This window comes from Sinohyriopsis cumingii, chromosome 4, assembly GCF_028554795.1.
Source record: "Sinohyriopsis cumingii isolate HCF-2022 chromosome 4, ASM2855479v2, whole genome shotgun sequence".
NCBI lineage: Eukaryota > Metazoa > Mollusca > Bivalvia > Unionida > Unionidae > Sinohyriopsis > Sinohyriopsis cumingii.
Window position 1 is genome coordinate 127753992 of NC_142964.1, and position 27897 is coordinate 127781888.

A 27897-nucleotide genomic window follows, 5' to 3' on the forward strand; every position below is an offset into this window, starting at 1 on the left:
TCATTGAAATGATTTTGTGCATTCATATAACAAAGGGAATAAAGAATTAAGGGATTATCTAAATGGCGTGGAAGTTGTCAACCAGAAAAAGAAACAGACTCACAAACAAAATGAGGTCTTTCTTCCACGCATCGTCGCACAAGGTTAAGTAAATGGTTCATACACCATTTCCAAAGTAAACAATAGCAAGCTTTGCAACCAATAGCGTCAATATCAGTTACTGCGTTCCTGTTTTGTTTTGGGGTTGTTTTTATTTTGGATGTTTTTACAATGACAGTATTTATCTCATTTTTGAACATGCAAAAGATTAAACAGTAGGAACATCCTCAGCGCAGTCCTTGTTCTCTGCATATTTTTGTGCTCATTTTGCAAAGTGTTTTCCACAGCGGATGTTTGAAAATAAATTGCAGTTGTTTTCTAGGCCATATAAACACATAAACGTGATGACCATGCAATAATTGCGTCGTGGATACAAGATAAATTTTCGTGAACAAGAGAAAAGCACGAGATCGCAAGTTCTGAATACTAGATTTCTAATAGAGGACACGATTTTGTATCTCGTGTGGGCACAATACAGATATTATTATATCTTGCTGCAGAAAACTATTGTGCGACCACAATATAGTATCTCACTTACACATCCTATTATCTAGTAGCCAAAAATACGTATTTCGTACATACGATATAATTATCTCGTGGTCATAACTCAGGAAGTAGCTGCTACAATTTAATATCTAGTTTCTACGAATTAGTGCGTAGTGTTTACCGTATATTTTTTTTTATTCCTATTGTTGAATACATCATTCGCCTGCTTCTTTACACTCCGAATAGTTTAGGACTTGATGGGTTAAACAAAAGTAAAGTTCTTAAAGAAATTTTTTTAAAACTGTGGTAGTTATATTTTTTGCACAACTTTGAAAGCTTATGAAAATAAGAAACCTGTTCTTTGTGGGACTTTCCAGTTCTACTGGCTGGTTGCCATATCTATGACTGAATTGTTCACACAGCTCATCAACTAATTTCTTGGGTATAGTTCATGAGTGGAAAAAAAATATTTATTTTTTACATTTATGTTGCATAGTTCGAACATGAGCTTCATATGTACAATTGAGAATAAAAATGATTTTCCTACATGTGAAGTGGAGTTGTTTGCAAATTTAGCACGAAACGACATTGACATATGTTATTTTCAACATAAAAGAACTTTTAATCATCTATGTAGTGAGAGGAGAAACATATGTTCGATAATTGTATGGATGCATCGACATTATTTTAATTTATTTATTGAATGTGTGTACTGAAATAATATGAATCATTCCATTGTATAGATGTACCCACATTATATGAATCATTTAACTGAGTGGATGTACCGACATTATATGAACCATTTCATTGAATGAATATACCGACATTATATAAATCATTTCCTTGAAAGGCTGCACCGATATTATTTGAATTATTTCATTGCTGAAGATGCTGAGTAACATAATTACATTATATCAAGGTACTCCTTTTTTCATCAAACTGAATTTTTCTAAACATGTGTACATGTTATGGATTAACACCACGGTTTATAACGCTGCTGGAAATGAATATGGTGTTGTTATTAATATAATTTTCTACACCATGAATAAAAAATGTACAGAAAATTTTCTACACCATGAATAACAAATGTACAGAAACATTTCTACACCATGAATAAAAAATGTACAGAAAATTTATACACCATAAATAAAAAATGTACAGAAAATTTCCTTTACTATGAATACAAACGAAGTATATGTAGTGACAAATCTAGGCACTGATTGAGACAATTCTTTTAGTGTATTTTAACGTCTATAGTTTTCTAGTTTTAACAAAATTCAACGAAACAATGCCAATAAATGGCAAGAGATATTAAGCAAACTAAACCGATCTTGTTAAAAAGAATTTGTAAAGTTCAACATTTTAGAAAGAAAAAAAGTTGTTATGTGGAAGAGAAATAACAATGAGTAGGATGTAATGTTTTTACAACGCCTTCTTTATGGGGAACAATTACTAAAGAATTCAGAAACAGACTATACACCGGGGAATTTCTTGAGAATCCGGTTCTAGCAGCAAGTTGACACGTTGGGTAGCAGACGACTTTGTACGTGTGTGACAACTTCTTGCAAAATTTGAAACTTGGATTTAGATGCAGACATTTTTAAAGGCAAACATTTCCATCTTTTAAATAATGTATTTATTTGTTTGATTCTAAAGGATACATACTAAATAGGATTTCCTGGGTTACAGGTTCAAGAAGGTCATGGAGTGGGTCTTCATGTTTACGTTTAGAAATCACATTTTCATATGCATTTCGAGTCGAAATGTGGGATACATTTGTATACTTTATGAATATCATTTTTCTTTATTAAAGTACGATCGTTCATTCTTCATACAAAATGGAGTTTTGACCCCATATAATACGTGATCCAATGTTTACAGAAATGACGCATCGTTTCGTAGAATTATCCGACGCGCAGAACTGGTAGACGTGGTGGTGTATTATGATCCGTACATTGCCGTTCATATTGAATAAAACTTTATGCTGAATTTAACAGCTTTGCGTAGTTTTAAATACAAGAAAAATGCATTTCACGCGGACAATAATGTATCGATTACAGCTTGTCGATAATTGCTGATTCGTAGCATTTGCTAGGTTTTTAAGGTTTTTCGTGGCACTATGCACACAGTATGACTAACTGCATATCACAAGAAAGCTAAATCTAACCAACTAAACAGGATTAAAATTTTATGGCGTTATTGAATGGTATTACCAGCTCTTGAGTGAACAATTTCTGATAATCGAAATCCACTTAAACAATTAAATCAAAATTTAATATCTTATTAGACATATTAATTACATGAAACTGCATAATGCATTGGCTTTAAGTGTAACACGTGACCAATGAAGTTATTAAGCTTAGTTTTCACGCATCTGACATTTTGTAATAAAACGAGTCATCGCCGATTTAGTTATTTCCTGATTGGTCACACTCGACAGGAAAAGGGGCATTTCGAACTGAAAGTTTCTTTAAAAGGGTCATGTCCAGACGATTAAGTCTTTGAGTTCTTTGTTGTAAGGCATGAAACCGATAAGATGTAACAAAGAAATTAAAGTACTCAATTTTCTACTGCAAGAGAAAATGTAAATGCCTAGGTTTTGTTGCATGCAAATACCATGTCGATCTGCCTGTTTGAAATTAAGTATTCAAGAGTGTGGGTAATATATGTATAAACTATGCATAACGATTATTTAATGTTTAAATAGCTCTAAAACTGCTCCAAGATCCACATTTGTATGACGTCAATATACAAGCCTGGCTATAGTCTAATATTGTCCGTCTCTGTGCAATCTCAATTTAATGCATTTTCCTCTCGCGTTGTAGTTGATATATGTTAAGAATTTTAAAGGGTTCTGAATTAATTTTCACCTCTGAAATCTGCATTAAATACAACAAAGGCATTTCACGATGGCAGTTTGTGATCAAATTGATCAGTGTCCTTTGATGCTAATATGACACATCAACAGTGGTGGTATGTCAAGACAAGTATGCATAAAATGAAAGGCTCTGCTCTTTCCACAATGCTGAATCTCAATGATTAAATACGTGTTGCATTCTGTGTAGTCTGTGTAATCTATGGTAGTATAGATGGTGCCCTGAACAGCATTTAATTAGTTACCTGCACCTCAGTATAGCAATCAACATTTATTTATAGTTATATTATTGGACGGGATCTCATCACATAAAGACTCGGTAATGTATTGCGCCCTATAAAACATAAAACGATAACATTTATAGACATGTTTCGCTCAACACGGCTATTAATTTATTTAATGCATTTTGCCATGATATGGCAACTAGATCAGTTTTCACAAGGGAAGGGTCGTGAATGCACACGAATGCTTCAGTTTAAAAATAAAAAGGAATATTATCCATGCTTAGTGTAATGTTGAGATTGAAATTCGACCAGTTTATTTCTCTTCTCCTTTTATAGTTTAAAGGAACCTAACGTGAAGATTTTGTACGATATTTCAAGTCACGCAAAATTATTATCAAGACATTATGTGTTGATGATGCCTTATTTCATACTCACGTGTAACTGTGTGTGTGTGTGTGTGTGTGTGATTTGAAGTTTTAACGTAACTTTAACAATTTTCAGCCATATCGCTACGATGTCTAAAGTGTGGCAGTTTATAAAGATGTCTAGCACTGGGACATCTTGCCGCAGATGTGCAGCATGATGTACCACCCAGTCACATTATCCTAAAAACAGGCCGACCAATCCTAACGCTAACCTCTTAATGCTGAACGCCAAGCTAGGCAATTGTTGGTACCAATTTTATAGGTCTTTGGTATGACTCAGCCTGGGTTCGAACCCGCGACCTCCCGCATCCGAGGCGGACGCTCTAACCACTTAGGCGATATTTTTAATGCATTTGAAAATGTACCTGATCAGTTGTCATATTCAGAAAAAATATCACCATCGATTGAAAGCCCCGTATATCGTTTATTGCGATTTTGAAAATTAGCCATACCGTTCATTTTGTGTATTAGCTACTCACTACCAATGTTAATATTTATTTCAAAATGAACCAGTTCACCCTTGAAAAAAGACATTTAAGCGTATCCCATCTGGTTTCCGCATTTCAGTTTACAAATGTTACAGGCCAATCGTTTACAGTGGTACTGGTTGTATGCCACTGTTTTATAGCAGATAGGGTAGGATTGCGAGACTAGTTTGTGAAATTAAAAATCTGTGGTATTCAAAGAAGATGAAAAACGTTTAACTCAAGAAATACATACCCATAGGCAAGGTTTGCAGCAACATTAAGTTGGCCAATACAGATGTCCTGCTCATATACACTAATCTAATGTGCAGAAATCAATATGCATCGAGAGATTCATTCATAATTTGTTAGGTTTATCTAAACGGTTGCAAAGTTGTTCCAGATGATACGCACAAACATATAAATAAAACCCGTTCTTGTAGTTACAGTTTCACAGGTGGAAAAAAAATAGTTTGGACAAGTACGATTAGATTTGTAAACAGCATAAGTACAAGGAGAAGTCATGAGAACAGCTGTCTTAAATTTTAAATGGAGGAATGTTTATGGGGACTATAAAACACCTGAGCGATGTAAATTACCTATTTGAGATAGGATGTTTACACACATGCATCCTTATTTAGTTTTGAAACATTCAATGAATCATATATACACCACACAATGAAAAGTTATTATCAATTCTAAGAAAATTAAACGTATCATATGACAATTGCCAACGTGCAGACATATACCATAATGTTATATGACGTTCCCAAGGAAGTCAGAAATGTATGTGTAGTACAAATGTAGTTTATTCCCATTGTTTCTAGTTCAGTCGTCAGTTACAGAAGCAGATACGTACTTCTCTGATGGGCAACGAAAGGAAACTGAAATCAGTAACGTAAGTGTCAATAACATCTTTGCTGATATTCATTGCAATTCACCTGATTTGAGAAGTGCTTACGATAGCATACAACGTAAGTGTCAATAACATCTTTGCTGATATTCATTGCAATTGGCCTGATTTCAGAAGTGCTTACGATATCATACGACGTACGTGTCAATAACATTTTTGCTGATATTCATTGTAATTGGCCTGATTTTAGAAGTGCTTACGATATCATACGACGTACGTGTCAATAACATCTTTGCTGATATTCATTGCAATTGGCCTTATTTGAGAAGTGCTTACGATAGTATAAAACGTAAGTGTCAATAACATCTTTGCTGATATTCACTGCAATTCGACTGATTTGAGAAGTGCTTACGATATCATACGACGTACGTGTCAATAACATCTTTGCTGATATTTATTGCAATTGACCTGATTTGAGAAGTGCTTACGATATCATACGACGTACGTGTCAATAACATCTTTGCTGATATTCATTGCAATTGACCTGATTTGAGAAGTGCTTACGATATCATACGACGTACGTGTCAATAACATCTTTGCTGATATTCATTGCAATTGACCTGATTTGAGAAGTGCTTACGATATCATACGACGCACGTGTCAATAACATTTTTGCTGATATTCATTGCAATTGGCCTGATTTGAGAAGTGCTTACGATATCATACGACGCACGTGTCAATAACATTTTTGCTGATATTCATTGCAATTGGCCTGATTTGAGAAGTGCTTACGATAGCATACAACGTAAGTGTCAATAACATCTTTGCTGATATTCATTGCAATTGGCCTGATTTGAGAAGTGCTTACGATAGCATACAATGTAAGTGTCAATAACATCTTTGCTGATATTCATTGCAATTGGCCTGATTTGAGAAGTGCTTACGATAGCATACAACGTAAGTGTCAATAACATCTTTGCTGATATTCATTGCAATTGGCCTGATTTTAGAAGTGCTTACGATAGTATAAAACGTAAGTGTCAATAACATCTTTGCTGATATTCATTGCAATTGGCCTGATTTGAGAACTGCTTACGATACTATAAAACGTAAGTGTCAATAACATCTTTGCTGATATTCATTGCAATTGGCCTGATTTGAGAAGTGCTTACGATAGTATAAAACGTAAGTGTCAATAACATCTTTGCTGATATTCATTGCAATTGGCCTTATTTGAGAAGTGCTTACGATATCATACGACGTACGTGTCAATAACATCTTTGCTGATATTCATTGCAATTGACCTGATTTGAGAAGTGCTTACGATACTATAAAACGTAAGTGTCAATAACATCTTTGCTGATATTCATTGCAATTGGCCTGATTTGAGAAGTGCTTACGATACTATAAAACGTAAGTGTCAATAACATCTTTGCTGATATTCATTGCAATTGGCCTGATTTGAGAAGTCCTTACGATAGTATAAAACGTAAGTGTCAATAACATCTTTGCTGATATTTATTGCAATTGACCTGATTTGAGAAGTGCTTACGATATCATACGACGTACGTGTCAATAACATTTTTGCTGATATTAATTGCAATTGGCCTGATTTGAGAAGTGCTTACGATATCATACGACGTACGTGTCAATAACATCTTTGCTGATATTCATTGCAATTGGCCTGATTTGAGAAGTGCTTACGATAGCATACAACGTAAGTGTCAATAACATCTTTGCTGATATTCACTGCAATTGGACTGATTTGAGAAGTGCTTACGATATCATACGACGCACGTGTCAATAACATTTTTGCTGATATTCATTGCAATTGGCCTGATTTGAGAAGTGCTTACGATAGCATACAACGTAAGTGTCAATAACATCTTTGCTGATATTCATTGCAATTGGCCTGATTTGAGAAGTGCTTACGATAGCATACAACGTAAGTGTCAATAACATCTTTGCTGATATTCATTGCAATTGGCCTGATTTTAGAAGTGCTTACGATAGTATAAAACGTAAGTGTCAATAACATCTTTGCTGATATTCATTGCAATTGGCCTGATTTGAGAAGTGCTTACGATACTATAAAACGTAAGTGTCAATAACATCTTTGCTGATATTCATTGCAATTGACCTGATTTGAGAAGTGCTTACGATATCATACGACGTACGTGTCAATAACATTTTTGCTGATATTAATTGCAATTGGCCTGATTTGAGAAGTGCTTACGATATCATACGACGTACGTGTCAATAACATTTTTGCTGATATTCATTGCAATTGGCCTGATTTGAGAAGTGCTTACGATAGCATACAACGTAAGTGTCAATAATATCTTTGCTGATATTCATTGCAATTGGCCTGATTTGAGAAGTGCTTACGATATCATACGACGTACGTGTCAATAACATCTTTGCTGATATTCATTGCAATTGACCTGATTTGAGAAGTGCTTACGATAGTATAAAACGTACGTGTCAATAATATCTTTGCTGATATTCACTGCAATTGGACTGATTTGAGAAGTGCTTACGATATCATACGACGTACATGTCAATAACATCTTTGCTGATATTCATTGCAATTGACCTGATTTGAAAAGTGCTTACGATATCATACGACGTACGTGTCAATAACATTTTTGCTGATATTCATTGCAATTGGACTCATTTGAGAAGTGCTTACGATATCATACGACGCACGTGTCAATGACATCTTTGCTGATATTCATTGCAATTGACCTGATTTTAGAAGTGCTTACGATATCATACGACGTACGTGTCAATAACATCTTTGCTGATATTCATTGCAATTGGCCTGATTTTAGAAGTGCTTACGATAGCATACAACGTAAGTGTCAATAACATCTTTGCTGATATTCATTGCAATTGACCTGATTTTAGAAGTGCTTACGATATCATACGACGTACGTGTCAATAACATCTTTGCTGATATTCATTGCAATTGGCCTGATTTTAGAAGTGCTTACGATAGCATACAACGTAAGTGTCAATAACATCTTTGCTGATATTCATTGCAATTGGCCTGATTTGAGAAGTGCTTACGATAGCATACGACGCACGTGTCAATGACATCTTTGCTGATATTCATTGCAATTGGCCTGATTTGAGAAGTGCTTACGATATCATACGACGTACGTGTCAATAACATCTTTGCTGATATTCATTGCAATTGGCCTGATTTGAGAAGTGCTTACGATAGCATACAACGTAAGTGTCAATAACATCTTTGCTGATATTCATTGCAATTGGCCTGATTTGAGAAGTGCTTACGATATCATACGACGTACGTGTCAATGACATCTTTGCTGATATTCATTGCAATTGGCCTGATTTGAGAAGTGCTTACGATATCATACGACGTACGTGTCAATAACATCTTTGCTGATATTCATTGCAATTGGCCTGATTTGAGAAGTGCTTACGATATCATACGACGTACGTGTCAATAACATCTTTGCTGATATTCATTGCAATTGACCTTATTTGAGTAGTGCTTACGATAGCATACGACGTGGTAGCGATCTCAAATTAACCAGTGTGAAACGATGTTTTATCTTGCAAATCAACAGTAGAAAACATTGATACTCACAAAATGCATATGCATTTCGTCTGAGCTGGTCATGTTAATATTCAAAGCAATCAGCTCAGATTAAATCTCTTGTAGACGTTTTCGAAAGTATTTAAATAAATCCCATTGAAATGTCATTATTGAAGTTGCTGCTTTCAGTAATGCATTGTTTGCACTGGATAGGTAAGAGAATACATATAGTAGAATGCATGCTAATATATAATAGTTTGAGTGACTATTCAAAACGCTGTGATACAAAGTACATATATGTATTTAGCTGTCGTCAACAGCATATAGATTTTTAATAGATATTCATTTAATGCCTTTTATAATTTAATCAGGGATATTAGTTTCTTTGAAACACAATAAAACGAACAACCTTTAATTAGAATCGAGTTTAAATGCCATTCGTGGTGCTAAGGTGATCACAGAACGATGTTTTTACATTGAAAGAAAAGAAACGCCCGTCGTCATACATCATCAGAGACGGACAACGCTACTTCATTCATTACGATTGAACGATTTGACTTCACGAATTGTCTGAAAGGTTTCCTTGACATTGTGTAAACCCTCTCAATTTATAAATTCTGTCCGAAGTTATATTCGTTTGTCACTCTTCTTTAATTCTTTATCAATAAAGCATAAATAGTATTTTGCCCTTAAATAATTGGTGTACCATTTAAATCACCTCTGAAAAAGTTGATATCTTTATTTTCATCTGCGCCATGATAAACATATTGTCAGATGGATCGGTGGAATAAATTATTGTTTGTCTGGAAATAATTTCCCAGCAACAAGGTCGTAGTCATTGAAATATTGGTGTAAATATTTTAGTATGTCCATGAACTTCTGACATACACACCATCTCAAAACATAATTGACGTTTAAGAAAATCAGCTCATAACTTGAAATAGTTGCCTACTGCTATTGCTCTCACCGAGATGTCCTCTATCTCGGAGCTGTACAACTCTTCAATTTTACTTTCCAAAATTGTTTTACACATTGTTGAAATGCGTCAAACTCTTTCAGGGAGAATAAATGCTGATTTGTTGTTATATTTATTGGCGTCATGCTCTGATGTAACTGTAGAAGAAAATTGTCTGTAGTTGTTCCGATTGAACAATTAATTCAGATGTAACTGCGTATTATATAGGACTGCAGAGAAATGTTTTCCAGTTTATAGCCATGATTTTCACAATACGCAAGGCATGAAGATATAACTTTATTTTCGTCCTGAAACGCATTCAACTAATGCATTCTAACTCGAACGCAATACTCTTTATTGTCTCATCAGTGTTCCTTTCGATTAAAATGTCCCACGTTTGAGTTTATTTTTGGAATAACTCTGCTAATGGTTACTCAGACAGTCTTTCTTTTCTAATTTAATTCATATATAAATGCATTTGTAGCTATTTGAAATTCTTGTTTCAAATGATTGAATTAAATTTGATTTAATCGTCATCATCGAACAGTATATTTATCAATGTTTGTTAATACCACACATAGATTCTTCAACCTCGTAATGAAATTTGTTGTAAATTATGTGAATGTAACATCTTTAATTGCCATGAGTATCTCGAGTAAGTCTTCAATACTGTAATTTGTTTTCCTGGATCCAATCATGTTTTCATTAACATTAATTGTGTTTTTAACGTCATGTATCTTTTGATTATCTCCGTTAAACCATTTTTCTATTCTGCTGAGAAAAAAATGGATTAATCGTAGTTATGATCTTCTTGTTCAGCCTAGTAAGTTGTGTGCCATACTCATTCATGGTCTTTGTAACCTCTTGTTCGTTCTGTTGGATTTCATTATTTAACTCTTTCTGTAACTGTTTAAGAGACGATAATATGAGGCTTATCGAGCTGACGAAGGGAATCTAGCATATTTAAGATTAGGTTTAAGATTAGGTTGATGACGGACCAATTTCGAACTTAAATAGCTGAACTAAACTATGCTGTATAAACCTGTGGGAAAAGATTTAAATGGCAAACTGTGTTGATGATCTTTTATTGTTTGGATTAACATATTATTGGTCGGTACCTATAAACATTAGTAGAATGTAAAGTTATATACAAACATTCCTTATATGGGGTTGCACGACACCGTCATGGTTGAATTGTTTCAATTGTCAGTTGTTCATTGTTCTTTTCAATATATTTTACTATTTTGTGTTCGAAACTCTGTGACGAATCCCCTTTACTTTGCAAACAAGTTAACAAGATCACCAGAATAGCTTATTAGCGATCAGCAATATAATACATTGTATTGATTGAGCTTTTTTAATTTATTTGATTTTATGTACTGTTACAACATATTATGTTTTCAAACATTCCGCTTTCTCTTTTATATATGGCTGTGAACGTTTCACAAGTTACCAACCAAGATCAACTCTAAGATGATATTTTGCCCTTTGCGAAACTACATTGTCATGTAATTTGCCAGGTTCATTGCAAGACTTGGATTCATCTTGATTTGTATCTTTATCACCTTCCGTTCAGTGTCATACATTTTCAAATTAGATAGGCACTAATTTATGGAATTATTCAATATGACTTTACTCTGTTGCAAAATATATATCTAAAAAAGCCGAGTTAGGATAATAAACTAGATGTATTCCAAAGCATGATCCATTTGTAGAGAAGAGAAGGAAATAGTAGACTTTTGGGAACAAAGTAAATGTAAACATTGTCATAGAGAATTCAGTAAAAGGCTGGAGGGCAGAGAACAGCGAGCAAACTAGTGAGAACTGGAAAATATGACATGACAAAAACAAAGAGCAACAGATAAATAGAGATCAAAATATAGAGAAAACAGCCAATAGTACATGAGAAAATATGGTAAATAAAGATACAACCTTCAGATACAACCTTCATGAAATTTTCAAATGAACTCACCTGAGAAGCAAACGAGTTTTACAGGCAACGAGACGAAACATTATGGATGATGTAAGCAAGATGTATAATTAATTGAATTTTAACAAAGGTGGCTAAGCTTCACAGAGAACAATTTAAACGTTGAGTCACTGAAGATAATTAGCTTCATCACAGAAGCGGTTTTTGATGGTGTTGTTTACTGTATTTCCCTGTACAAAGTTCATTACACGGCAAGTAGCTTTTCCTGTAATGGCAACTATTGTAACGAGTGTGGCTTAAAGTGCAAGTCTATCAAGAACAAGCAACCAGCACAAATTTTAATTGTCAATCATTTGCTCAACAACATTTATGTCCACATTCCGTTTTACTGTCTTCTTAAACTCTGCTTTTGAAATATTGTACTCAAGATGCAGATTGGATATGATCTGAAACGTTATCTTTCATAGAATAAATTTCACCCGCTTGCAATGTACTTTTATTCTCCAAAGTACCTACCCCATAGCTGTTTGTGAATTTTTTTAAACGGCTAACACAACAAAAGAGTAGGTTCAACACAACTTTGGCTTGTAATTTTATGTTCTACTGAGTTTTATCAACCAACTACTTAGGGTTTTCCGTGAAATATCTATGTGGTGTTTCAAATTGAATGCATTGTCAACGGATAAATGTAACTTGCATTCAGATAGAAGATTTCCCGTCTGGCTATATACATGAAGCTTGTCAAGCTGTCTTTACTGCCTCTGACAGTCCTCTTGTCCTGTGACGGAAAGGTTTCTTGATCAAATGCTCCTATGTAATACTGCAACCAAATGTTGCTTCCACAAAAACCTTCTTTAGTTGATTGTAACATAACTTCGTTGTTCATGACTGTCAATAATTTCGTAAGTTGTCTTCAGAAATGTTCAGTTGCTGGCATGTGAAAAATATAATTCGACTGTAGTAATTTGTTGTCTCGTTAAATATTTTCCAAAAAAGAAACACAGCTCACAGAAGAGTTAAAGTGAGTAGCAAGATAAGGAGCTATACTGATTTTAAAACAATTAAGTATGAAAATCACTTCCAATTGATTCTTTATATTGTTTTTCTCCGCATGCACACGTAGTTCTCTGTTGATTCCGATCTTTGATCTTTACCTTTCCTCTATCGTAATACGGAGAGTATATTTGCTTGCTTCGAGTTAATAACGGATATATTTCATTGAGTGGGTGACAAAAAAAAAATCAATATTTTCAGGAGTGGCAAAACCACGAGTGAAATACTTAATTTTTTTTCACCCAGTAGATAAAATATACCCGTTTTTCAATATTCACTCGGAGCAAGCACATTTTCTTTAACTTGCTGCTCAAAAATATGGTTAGCAATATGTATAAGATAATGAAGTAGCAGAACTCTTAATGTATTGTTGCAGATTATGTTTGGCTGTGTTTGTAGTACATTGGCAAAAACAAATGTAAGTAGTAACCTTAATTTCCTTCCCATTTTAAGGTAAGCAACGACGAAACGGAATGTAACAACAACTATTTATACATACTTGAATTGAAACCGAGGTCGTTTGTATGGAGAAAAGCCGCTGTATTAACACTATACCGTGTACTGAAATATTTTGAAAATGTCTTTGTCGTAATGATATAAATCTCCATTGACGGACAGTACAACAGTGTTTATCGCTGAAAACAACTAAAATATTGATTCCACTTCAGATGTTACGATGGTAATGATGGATTTCTGTTTACACCTCCTTTATATCAAAACCTAAGACACCACACGAGGACCAGGATGAGGATCAAATGCTACTTTCCAGAACATTCTAAATGCTGGATGCGATTAGGTCTATTGCTAAAACTTTATTAAAGGTCATTACAAATAATAGGAAGATCGGGAATTACCGAAGGAAAAACCAATGTCCTGAACTCAAATCCAAGTAAACCTGTTTTCTTACAAATAATAATGATCTTTCTACAATTATAGATTTAAAAAATAGCTTTGTATTATTTTGTTTACAAACAAGAGATATTATTCAGGTAGGACGAAACAGCTGCTTCCAGTAATGGACAAAGGTCAATCATACAATACAAGTTAAATATATTAACACATTCCCTTATATCGATTAAGAAAGACTTTTACAAAACACTGTCATTTACGTATTAATCAGATATACATATGATGATATAATAATTAAAGTTACCCAGAAGTCTGATGAATGACACAAAATTACATTAGGCATTATGGTACTACTATACACGTGAAAGTACAATAGCAATTACATTATATTTTCATTTGATATGCCCAATGCCAATGTTCTATTCTTGGAACATTAAGAAGCACCTTAAAAATCTCTGATGATTGTTTTACATTTTGATAATGAAACTAAGGAGGTTTTTAAGGTAAGGAACACAGTCTACCAATATTCTGCTAAATGCAGGAATAATTTACATAGAAGCCTTTAGTATCTTCTGATTGGATTTTCCTACCATTTGACACGTGTGACAAGTTCTACAGCATGCCGAATCATCAAGTTTAGTTTTCGTCTAATAAAGATGAGGCAAGATCTTGTGATAATTCCTACCGATTCCGAAATGACCAGCCATCTAGACTAAGTCTATTCTGTCGATAAGACTTAGGAACAACAGTTTGATAGTTGACTGACCACTCTTCACTATCGGGTATCTCCGGTGGTGTCCTTTTTCTCATTAGGATTCCTATTTTAACAAAATTACAGATATTCGTGTGGCATCAGCGGCTCTAATAGCCCTCGTCTGAAACAAATAGGAGATCCAAGAATCTTGTTCATTTTTGACAATGAGTGATTGTCAATTGCCACCATGATTAGGATAAAGAGAAAGAGTAATAAGAAGAGGATCCCTGTCATCGATATTTCTTTATTGATCAATGCTAGGAGTAAAGGTGACCTCATCAAAGACTGAATTATAAAGAATACGTTCCTGATCAACATCATTATCAAGAGCTCTTATCGCCAAAACTGTAGTAACTGTACAAGCAGGACGTATAAATCAGGGAATTCAGTTTGAATAGTACTGTTTATTGATCCAAAACAAGGCCTGTCAGTTACTAGAAAAATAACCACATCCTTGTCTCCATATAGGTCAACGCCTAGTGATAAATAAATACTCTCGATTGATAAAGAAGTCACTGTTCCAAAGGTCACGCATTCTGAGACTAAGTCTGATGAGAAATTTACACAACTAATATGTGCATTAACAAAGCCGCAGTCTACTCCCTAACTAAGTACAGGTGCATTAAAAGAATACTTCTCAGATAAATTCAAAGTGCATGAGATAAGTGGGCAGAATCACCGGCAAGTGATACAGAACATTTCGACATAAATGGCTCATAGTTCTCTATAATTAAGTCAGACTGGGTATTGTTTGACTAAACGAATGTATTGCTTTCAATACATGACAGTGGTGTTGCCCTCTTAGAAAAAGCGCATTTGGAAGAGCTCTCTCTCTCTCTCTCTCTCTCTCTCTCTCTCTCTCTTTATTCTGATGCCTATTTTTCAATCTACGTCAATCAAAAATAACGTGCCCTTTCTTCTTACAATTGGTACACGTAGGAAGAGATTAAGGTTTTCTGATCAGGCTTATCAGAAATTTGGTTCCTAAACGTTGTGCCAGATTAAGATAGTTAGGTGCTCGTATGAGACTAAAATAGCTATTTACCATAAAACTGCTGAGACGAAGACTTATTTGTTAGTCAAGGAATGACCATCAGCGCTACTAGCAGCATTTTCAAAAGGTTTAACCTTTTACTCATCAAGGGGTGCGGTTGTCACTATCAATTCTTGAACTCTTCAACTAATATGAGTTATCAGAGGTTATCGCAATCGTGATCAACCTTCTTGGCTAGCCACCACCTATCAAATACTTGTTATGTTCCCCTTTTAAATTCGACATAGGTCCGTCTAATCTCTTCTTTACAGTTTCTGGACCTGTGCCAATATGATTCAGGTATCAACTGGTAATTCTTTAAGATAAACTCCTTAACCACATGCTAATATGCTAAGTGTTCTATTGACAGTGAATTGTAGATTTCATGATCTTTGCCATTCATTACGCCTTGTAATAATTAAGTCCAGTTTAAAATTTTCAGCAATTTTCTCAACATGAAAAAATATTGCTCTTCCTCTTGCTCTCTATAGATGGAGTGGGTAACAACCTAATCTATCTGGTAAGATTAACACCTGAACTTGTTTGTAAAAGGGGGTTGGGGTACTTTGCGCTTGCCAGTTCTACTTCTTTTAATTTTGATGTCATTTCATTTTCTCTATCTGCATCTGTACTTCAATATATTCTTTAATGTATCTGCGTTTGCATTTATATTTGCATTTAAAATTATATTTCTCTTTTATTTCTAAGTTTGGATTCATGTCATTTATTTTTAACGCTGAAGCTTTCATTATTTTATTTCCATCGCTGTTTTTAATTTCCAATTCTTTTGATTTAATTTCAGAGCCAGATAGAGACTTACTAATAAAACCCAAAGCTCTTGTACCCAACTGATTTTTTTTCCACCAAATATTGTATTGCCTTTTTATAGAAGCATTCATTTCAGAAAGACCATATTGCCTGACTTGCTGAAGCAGTTTGTCGATTTTGAGGATGTTAACTCGGTAGGATTTAAAATAAAGTTCATAACTTTTGATGACATTGTGAAAGCATTTTTATTTCACTAAAGATTTATCCAATAAGTAAAATTACAAAAAACAGGGAAGAAAAGAAAAATTCTAGACAAAATGAATTTAACTTTAGAAAACAATAAATACATTATTATTGCAGAGAAGCAACTAATTTTCTGTTAAGACTTTATGGTCTTAAACTAAGTATAAAAAGCGAAAGCTATCAAGTTTAGTCAAATTCACCAAAGAACTTATTTCGCAAAAATACAAAACTGAAAATTTCAAAAGAATATACCGTATCGGGAATGAAATCCAGAGTGGTCCTAAACTTTCTATCACAAGTTTAAAAGTCCAAGAATATAGTGCATTCCGAATGAAATCCAGTGGTTTTCTGAAAGAATTCCTAACTTGAAAGCGTTGCTGTGACAATATGAAAACGTGTTGATCTGCTAATAGGCTTCATGCGTTTCAATCATATAATCCAAAATTTATTTAACTGAATCCACAATAATTCCAAATTAGTGATTGAGTCCTGGCGGTACTAAGAAACACGTTGCAATTTCAATAAATAATTGAAATTTATAAATCCCCTCACATTAAAACTGAAAACAATTAAAATATTGATTCCACTTTAGATGATAAGATAGGATTAAATAATTTATGTTTACGCCTCCCGTATATAAACTAATATGATTCAATATGAGGACCAGGACGAAGGGCAAAAATTCATTTCCGGAACATTCTAAGTTGTAAATAAGATCAGGGCTGTTACTAAAACTTTAGTAAAGAACATGGCAAACGACACTAAACCGGAACCAATATCCTAAACTCAGATCCAAGCAAACATGTTTAGCTACGAATAATAATAATCATAATTATCTTAATATTTAACGTACAATCATATACAACAATTAGCTCTATAATATGTTGTTTACATTAAAGATATTAATCAAGTAGGCCCAACCCTCATGTATGGACAAAGGTCATTCACACAATACATCCTTTTATATTTCAAATAGCCAAAATATGTTCTGTATTTTTTGCAATGTTGTTTTATATAACAACTAACTGTGCTCACAGTTCTATCCCATCCAAAGTTATATATATATATATATATATATATATATATATATATATATATATATATATATATATATATATATATATATATATATATATATATATATATATAGTCTCTTGATACTGAGATTGTTGATTTTATGTTCTACTCATTGAAATATGTATATTATCTGTCTCAAAACTGTTAAGTTAGTCATAAGGTAGCTTTTCGCCATCATTTATGTTATGCAATGAATTTCTTTTTACTTTATGGTATGACATTGAAGTACCACAATTTAGCATTTCATTATCTCCAGTGAAAGAAATGGTACTATTTTAATATTAAGATAGTATGTGATGTTACAGTAATAATGTAGCGATCGATTCTGAACGACCTTTCGTAAGCTCATGTTGTTAAAAAAGCTGACGTATACTTTCTATGCCACAGTAAAGTAGATATTCTTGTGAAGACGTGTCCAGATAAGTGGGTGTTTCAGAAGTTAGGTAAGCTGACTTGTTATCAAATGCACACGTTGTGGATAGGTGTACATAGCAGGTAAATCACGAGAACACAACACGACAGTAATGTGACTTAACTTTGCATTATTTTATTTAATTTAGTTGTACCTGTGGGACAGCCCATGCTCAAAAATATATAAAATGTAACCACTGAAGAGAGACAAATGGAGAGACGGACAGAAACACAGACAGAGAGAAATGAAGGTACTGTCTAAACAAATACATAATCAATCTGATCAGCAATATACACATACTATTTTAGATTTAGTTCCAAATGCTTATGTGCAAAATACTTAATTTTAATCCTGCATGAGTTATGGATAGTTAATGTACCCTATATATTCTTAATTGTCACATATTGAATACAACCCATTAAAATGTTATCATAAGTAGCAGCTTTTTTATAACTCCTGTACATGAATAGTATTCAATAGTTTGTCCCTCGGTCAAATGCCCTAGTATAAACATCAATGATATCGTCACCTCTATACAGCTATCTTAGATGGTCCTGAAACACTTAACGGCCATTTTTGTTCCAATATGCGAAATGAATATGATGACATTACCCTGCATTTGCATTTCTTCATACGTCAGGAGTCATTTAGATTTTGCTTGTTGTCATGGTAATAACTGCATTTCTGAATTGGGTTTACCAATACTTGAAACGAACGTCGTTACGTTGGAGCACTTAGATAACAGGAAAGCAATATTTATTTATTGTCCTCTTTGTCTCGAGTACATCATGAAATTATGCTCTTTTGAAAAATAGTTGCATGGTTTAACTGCTAAATGGCAGCACTGACTGCCAAATAAAGGGATTGGATAACCTACTTTACAGGCTTTGCAACTTTTGCAAGTTCTACATGCTTATATTTTAATATTTTATCGAAGCAGTTCGACACATTTCGACCCCTACCCGTGAAATAGTGGTCAGAGCGTCTGCGTCGAATGCGCGAGGTCGCGGGTTCGTTACCACGGCTGAATCGTACCAAGGCCTTATAAAAATGGTGCTAACAGCTGCCTCGCTTGTCGCTCAGCATTACCAGGTTGGTGTTATGACTGGTGGACCTGGTGTCAGGATAAGCTGACTGGGTGGGGCATGGTTTTACGTGTCTGCGGCATGATATATATCACAATGCAGACATCGTAGCGATATGACTGAAACATTTCTAAAGCGAAGTTAAAAATCCAAATTACACATACACGCACGCACACATGAACGCACGCACGCGCGTGCGCATTTCCCTAAATTGTGTAGCTCTGAGATATTTCCGAACAGACGTTAAACAATTTTACATCATCACCACGTTGAAATATGTCAAGTGTGAGTAAGAACCGCACATAATAATGGGTGACCAATAGTATGATTGAATGAGGAAAATATTAGAAGCTGATTTTGTAACTGTATTTTTGACACAACTGTGAATGTATATTTTTATGTCGTTAACATCACAGATGAGTTCGCATGTAAACAAAGTCTATGAATATTAATATTATGATTTGGCGTGCGAGTAGACATTGATACAATATGGCGCGTAAGTTTAATCAGCTACACTTCACAGACGTTTCCTGATTTGTGACATCTGCCAACTGTATGGGGAATGAGCTGTATTTCTGAGTAGTCATTGATAAAACATGGCATGTAAGTTGTATCAATTTGATCTGAAAGACGACTGCTGGTGTACTACATCTACCAGTTTTAAAGAGCAAGCTATATTTATGAACAGACTTTGATCAAACATGGCATGTAATATTCATCATTTTCATCTCAGCGAATTTTACTGGTATAAGGCAAGCGACAATTTTACAGAGAATGAACCAGGATCTGAATGAATTTTAAACACTTTGTTAATGGTGAATAAACGCTTAGATAATAATGGTGTAATATTAAATATTAACGGAGATGTTTTTGCTAAGGATCATTATCTTTTAAACGTTTTGAAGAAGAAAAAATTAACTTTTAAAACGTCTTGTTTAATGTGCTTCCATCCAATATTAGTAGTATATTTTTGTCGTTTCCATTTACATCACAGTTCATGAAGGACACTACTTCGCCTAAATAAATGGTTCCGAGTTATTCACATGCTTAGAAAACTCAACAACAAAAAACTCAAACATCCACATGCTAATATGCGTTCCAACTGAAGCTACGATCGGCCAAAGGTCATAGGGACACTAGAGTGATTTTGCTATTGTGGTTTGCTGTGATGTGTTTTACGCGTCAAACTGATTTATGTTTACACATTTCAAAATATACAAGGTAGGAAATGCCTTGTAAACTAGTCTTGCTGAACAGGTCATCGACTGAACTTTCGAAATACACCGTTGTGTGACCTATTTATCAAAATAGATCTATGCAGACTAATAAAGCTAAATCAGAAATCCGCCATGGCAACAGTTAAATAATGGCAACCATAATAGCAAATCTTTGCTTATTAAACAGCATACAATTTCAATACAACGACCAATACAAGAACAAATGATTCGATATGTATGCTTAAAACTTTTGTGAGAGGGGTGGGGGTAGGTACCTGGATGGGACTTTTTTCCTCTATTACTGCCGAAATAATGTATCTTTTCAAGATATGGCCTATTACCTCATTTTCGGTACATGTTTGAAATAGTAACATAATTCAATGCTGATGTAAATCATATCGTATCATAAAAAATAGAACTTTAAATATTTTACTAATTGCTTAGAATAATGAGAGTCAATATAGTTTACATGTTTCGGGCAAATTGTTTGGTTGATCCGCCGATTTAATGTTTAAAATATATTTTTTAGTTAATTCAACATGCCTCCAAAACCTGATCAGCGAAACAGTAAACTATAAAAGTCCGACATATTAACAAATATTGTATTGACAGGGTTAAACACCGTTAAGGTGTATAAAACGTTTGAAAACTTCAAGCAGAGATGATTGACAAAAAGAACTTAGAAATACGCACATTTCTGCCATGAATGTTTAAAGAGATCTACTGCGTGTCAATAAATCTGTTAAGAATAATATCGTCTATGCGTTCTATAATATCGTCCATACATTCTAGCATGATAGAGTCGGTCATATTATACAAAATACATTATACACATATTCCAACATTATTTCGAGTTATAATGCTATAAAGTGTTATTTCAAAATCCATATCAAAATCCATAAAGTGCCACAAAGTGTATTATCGAAATCCATATCAAAATCCATTAAGTGACATAAAGTGACATAAAGTGCCATAAAATGCCATAAAGTGTATTATCAAAAGTCATATCAAAATCCATGTTCAGTATTTTTCTAATAATATATTCATTGGAATAAATTAAGCTTAGAACCTATTATATGCCCGAACACACTGCGCCTCAGTGTGTGTGTGTGTGTGTGTGAGAGAGAGAGAGACAGTGTGTGTGTGAGTGTGTGCGTGTGTGTGTGTGTGTGAGAGAGAGAGAGAGAGAGAGAGAGAGATAAGGAGAGAGAGAGTATTCTTGTATTCTTACCGCATTAATTACAATCCCGTTTGAATCAGTCAATATATTTTGGTACGTAGACTCCATCTTATCCTGAATAAAGAATCAAAGTATGGTCAAATGGCTTTAAGTTCCACATGACACATGTTTACTATCGACCCACGTGGAATTCTCAGAGCCACCAAATGAATGGATCCGTGAGAGAGGATACGATCGACTCTACGATTCCGAATCTAGCGCAAGACTCCGTCTTCAGCTGCAAAAGAAAGATATCTACTGTAGAACGCGCTTACAGCAAGCTTCCTCAATTACAGGACAGTAGCGCAACTCAGGCATGCCAGTAGAGATTCTAACCTGCGTAGAACAGGTCTAGATGTCATTGCAGTCATGGAGATATCATGCGTTTGATTTGTCCACATGGAAGGGAAGTATAAATTTAAAAAACAGTTGCTCTAAATCTTTAAAATAGATATTGAAACCCAATAACTGTCGATAAAAGCTCTTCTTTCTTAGTGTAGTATTATTCTAAACATGGGACAGGAAATTGAGTGCCCCGAGATTTATTAAATGGCCTTTGGAAAACTTAATCTTTTGGTATGAATGAATGAATGAATGATTGCAAAGATGACTATTAAAATGTATCGTGAGTGAAGGCAGAATAAAGCACGATTTGCAATGTTAATTCTTTCATTACAATTCGGCCAGGCGTTACAGTTATGAAGCAATTGAAGTTCGCCACCGCAGACTGTAAGATAATTGATATATATTTTTGACGTAAAATGAACTGTCGACATGCAAGTGGTACGTGTTGTTCGAGAGATATTTGCAAGGCTGTCTGCACGTGACGGTTGAAATTGACATAGGAATAACAAAGGCATTATCTAGCCAGGCTAATCTGCCTAACATCAGGAAGAGATAAGGTAGCAAAAGCAAAAGTTACCAAAAGAGTTTTTATTAAACAGAGATGAAACAGATGTAATACAATACAGGTAATCTAATAGACAAATTGTCCACAAAAAAAAACTTTTATTTTCATCGTATGATATTGTATGCAAGCATGACTTTACTTTCATATAAGTGTACTATTGGTATTAGTATCAGATACTTTCTTTTTTATGCTAATTTAGTATTAAAACAATAAAATTTTAGACAAGCGTACACTGCGTGCAGTTTTAATGTACATCTTTAAGTGATGTGTATTTTGTTATATGAATTGTATTTGCTGTTATGTTTTTCAATGTTATGAATAAATATATTATCGTGCACGTTTTTATACAACGGAAAGAAATGTATGAATTCAGTAATTAAAATTGTCGTGGTACTGTTGTTATTGAATTGTTATATCCACATAGTATGCCCACTCTTGCCAAAAAAGTAAATTTTATTTAGATAGTTGGCTACGTTTTAATAATATGCGTTGCAATGAATCGTACCGACATTGCTTCTCCAATCTTTATGGATGAATAGGTCGGACATTTTCTGTGCTAGCCAAATCAATATTTAATATTTTTGAGAAGAATATCCGTCCTGCTTAATATCCAGAATTTTTTTTTTGTCCTTTATTCTGATATAAATCTCTCAAGATAATACTGTAAATACGAAGAGAGCTTTGCATTCCAAACTGGAATTATGAAGACAGCTATATTACAGACTTGAAATATGAAGACGAGATATAGTACTAACTTGAAATATGAAGACAGAGCTGTATTACAGACTGGAAATATGAAGACAGCTGTATTATAGACTGGATGTATGAAGACAGCTGCATTATATACTGTGAGTATAAAGACAGACCAGACGTATGAAGATAAGGCTGTATTACAGATCTGAAGTATGAAGACATAGCTGTATTACAGACTGGAAGTATGAAGATATCGCTGTATTACAGACTAGAAGTATCAAGACAACGCCATATTACAGACTGGATGTATGAAGACAGCACTTTTAAAAGGAATAAAAGTATGAATATGGCACTGTAGTACATACTTGAAGTATAAAGATGACACTGTATTACAGACTAAAATATGAAGATAGAGCTGTATTACAGACTAAAGTGTAAAAATATGGTACTGTATTGCAGACTGAAGTATGAAAATGGGACTATTACAGACTGAAGTATGATTGTGGGACTGTATTACAGACTGAAGTATGAATATGACATGTATTACAGACAAGTATGAAGATGGCACTGTATTACAGACTGAATAATGAATATGACATGTACAGACTGAAGTATGAATATGGTACTGTATTACAGACTGAATAATGAATATGACATGTAGTACGGACTGAATTATGAATATGACATGTATTACAGACAAGTATGAAGATGGCACTGTATTACAGACTGAATAATGAATATGACATGTACAGACTGAAGTATGAATATGGTACTGTATTACAGACTGAATAATGAATATGACATGTAGTACGGACTGAATTATGAATATGACATGTATTACAGACAAGTATGAAGATGGCACTGTATTACAGACTGAATAATGAATATGACACTGTAGTACAGGCTTAAATGTCAAGATGGCACTGTATTACAGACTGAAGTATGAAGATGACACCATATTACAGACTTAATATACAAGATGGCATTGTGTTACAGACTGAAGCATGAATATGGCACTGTAGTACAAACTGAAATATCAAGATGGCACTGTATTACAGATTGAAGTATGAAGATGACACCGTATTACAGACTTAATATACAAGATGGCATTGTGTTACAGACTGAAGTATGAATATGGCACTGTATTACAAACTGAAATATCAAGATGGCACTGTGTTACAGACTGAAGTATGAAGAAGGACCTGTATTAGGGACCGAAGTGTAAAGATGACACTGTATTACAGACTTAATAAACAAGATGGCACTGTATTAAAGACTGTAGTTGTTGTTGTTATAGGGTTTAACGCCATTTTCAGAACAAGATAGGCTATACATGGAGGACAGTATTAATGGTGGAGGAAGAACCCGGGAAAACCCCAAAAAGAAGCACCGAAACACGAGAAGCTACCGGCAAGCTTTCTCACATATCCACATTGGCCGAACCCGAGACTCGAACCCACACAGACAGAGGTGAGATGGCAGTGATCCATGACGGAGAGCGCTTTAGACCACTCGGCCACTCTGGGCCCCAAGACTGAAGTATGAATATGGCACTGTAGTACAAACTGAAATATCAAGATGGCACTGTATTACAGACTGAAGTATGAAGAAGGACCTGTATTAGGGACCGAAGTGTAAAGATGGCACTGTATTATAGACTGAAGTATGAAGAAGGACCTGTATTAAGGACCGAAGTGTAAAGATCACACTGTATTACAGACTTAATAAACAAGATGGCACTGTATTAAAGACTGTAGTTGTTGTTGTTATAGGGTTTAACGCCATTTTCAGAACAAGATAGGCTATACATGGAGGACAGTATTAATGGTGGAGGAAGAACCCGGGAAAACCCCAAAAAGAAGCACCGAAACACGAGAAGCTACCGGCAAGCTTTCTCACATATCCACATTGGCCGAACCCGAGACTCGAACCCACACAGACAGAGGTGAGATGGCAGTGATCCATGACGGAGAGCGCTTTAGACCACTCGGCCACTCTGGGCCCCAAGACTGAAGTATGAATATGGCACTGTAGTACAAACTGAAATATCAAGATGGCACTGTATTACAGACTGAAGTATGAAGAAGGACCTGTATTAGGGACCGAAGTGTAAAGATGGCACTGTATTATAGACTGAAGTATGAAGAAGGACCTGTATTAAGGACCGAAGTGTAAAGATCACACTGTATTACAGACTTAATAAACAAGATGGCACTGTATTAAAGACTGAAGTATGAATATGGCACTGTAGTACAAACTGAAATATCAAAATGGCATTGTATTACGGACCGAAGTATGAAGATGGGTGTGTATTACGGACCGAAGTATGAAGATGGATCTGTATTACAGACGGAAGTATGAGGAGAGTGCTGAATTACTGACTGGATATTTTAAGATAGCGCTGTATTACAGACTAGACGTATAAAGACAGCAATGTATTATATACAGGACTTATGAAGACAGCGCTGTATAACATACTGGATTTATTGTCCTATATTAAAAATATAGATATTTAGTCCAAGATTTCATAACATTTGTATGTCAGGATCAATATTCTTTTTCCACTGTTGTCTACGAAAGTTTTCAAATAGTAATTGATTTTGTCTCAGACAACATATAAAGACAAGAACAACAACAACAACAACAACAATAATAATAATAATAATAATAATAATATTAATAACTGCTGCAACACAGCACAAGCAGTAATGGCGACAATCGTTTATCTCAACACAATACAACAGGTAAAGCTAAGAAAGTTGAAGTTCTATCTGTCAAAATTAAACGAAGGAGACCTGCATAATTAGTAGAAAACAAGGAATCAATACATAAATATTCAGGACCCTGTAAAATCCTTTCTGTAAAACAAAACAAAAAGCATATAATATTTGGGAGACTGAAGAATATTTTTGCATCTGTGCAAATTTTAGAGTAAAGGAGAAATCCTAGCATAGATATGACCTGGAAAAGGACTAAAATTATCGTCATACCCTGGGATAGTGATGGCATGACAAGGAAAAGAAAGGAAAGTATCGTCATACCATGGTATAGTAATGGCATGACCAGGAAAAGAGGAAAATTATCGTCACACCCTGTATGGTGATGGCTTTATGAGGTTATGATTATGTACGAATAATTTTGTTTTTTCATTGTGCAACGAAACAAAGAAACAAGGTTTTTATATAGGGAGTATCAATTGATATGCATACAGTTTTGAAGAACCCATGGATCATATCTTTGACTAATTAATTTCAAGGTGGATATTTTGACATCTCACACTATTGAAATGTATAATTGTTACCAGGAGACAGCCAAACAAATGTATTGTAGGCTGAATTAGCAGCTTGAATAAAAATACATTATATATCCTACCGCCTGTGACGTCATGCGAAACGCAAATGCAACGAACATTCTGCTTAAGAACTGATGAAATCCTCACGACAAGGAATTGATCTTTTCATGGATGGATTGTCTTAATTAGATTAGGGACCTCATTTGTTTCTAATGTCAAGGAAAATGTCCCTAATGATCCTTAATGACGTTCGGAAATGAATGATACGACTGTGAATACCCTGAGCTCAAAACCTACAATTTTCACACATTAGACTTTATTTATTTATTTATTTATTATGAAAATATTTCGCAAACTCAGTCAATTACTGAAGAAAATTCTTCATTTATAAGATAGTGACTGCGGCACTGGTACTTTTGTTAAGTTACTACTATTAGATACTTGGAGACAGATATTTAAAAATTAGACGACTTTTCCAACATTTAGAACGTTCCTTTGCGGTTACGTACGTCACTAACATAACAAATGCCATATAACTTTTGCATTGTAGGACCTTAAATATTCCTGGGTAAATATTTGATTAAACACGGCAAACTAATTCGTCATGCCATCTTTGACTATAAATAATGCTAGGGGAATCCTTTTGTTCACAGAAGACTCTAGAGACGTGTTTACATCACGGTTGTTATAAGGCTCTATTTTATTGCGGACTTTATATCCATACATTCATAGTAAACATTTACTTGTTGTGGTAATTCTGAACAACACTGCAATGAATCATAATTTCATCTTTGAGGATAGAAGTAATAAAACAGATCCACCGTCATTTTCACTACGGAGTATCACAATCATAGTATCGTCTTCAGGGCGCCATATCAGATTCTGAGCCTATCATGTAGCTTGTATATTATCCGCTATGAAAATAGTTGACTATTGTACTTTAGGCTGCACGTCCTTTTGTTCCTTCACGTGTTAACATAATGCCTATCACGAATGAGATGCGCTTTATTCCGTGATGTGAAATAATTCATGTTTAACAAAACATACTCTCTCGTAACCAACGAATGGAGTCAGTACAACTATTCCTCTTACACAGTGCAATTTGTTGCTGCTAATACGTTTGTTTTAAAAATCTGAAAGAAATACCTGCCTTGCCTATTTCAACACATTTCGACAGTATCGGTTTTGGTGTAGAAATTCAAGTTCAAGTGACCGGATTTAATTTATCATATCACTGGTAGAAAAAAGAACATATCCTTCTGGAAATGAAGATAATTTGTGAAAAAAAATATTTAGTTGTATTCGCAAAAGATAAGAAGCTCGAAGCGTATTAAATGTGTGCTATATACGTATCGAACATCAGTATTGTATTTAACTCAAACTGCTCAAATGCATCATGGATAACGAGTAATT

General features: G+C 34.4%; 1 protein-coding gene and 1 long non-coding RNA gene across 2 annotated transcripts in view; one reads left to right on the forward strand and one right to left on the reverse strand.

Moving 5' to 3' along the window:
- LOC149802077 (FMRFamide receptor-like) overlaps window positions 1-21944 on the reverse strand; it is a 74761-nt gene extending 52817 nt beyond the window's left edge. The window contains exon 1 of the mRNA XM_089954381.1: window positions 21602-21944. Within this exon, the coding sequence (XP_089810507.1) occupies window positions 21602-21658 (57 nt within the window). The 5' untranslated portion in view covers window positions 21659-21944. The remainder of the gene's footprint in view (window positions 1-21601) is intronic.
- Window positions 5344-27897, forward strand: part of LOC149802078 (uncharacterized) — a 110017-nt gene continuing 87463 nt past the window's right edge. The window contains exons 1-2 of the long non-coding RNA XR_016420502.1: window positions 5344-5471; window positions 18217-18318. This is a non-coding gene — a long non-coding RNA (uncharacterized LOC149802078). The remainder of the gene's footprint in view (window positions 5472-18216; window positions 18319-27897) is intronic.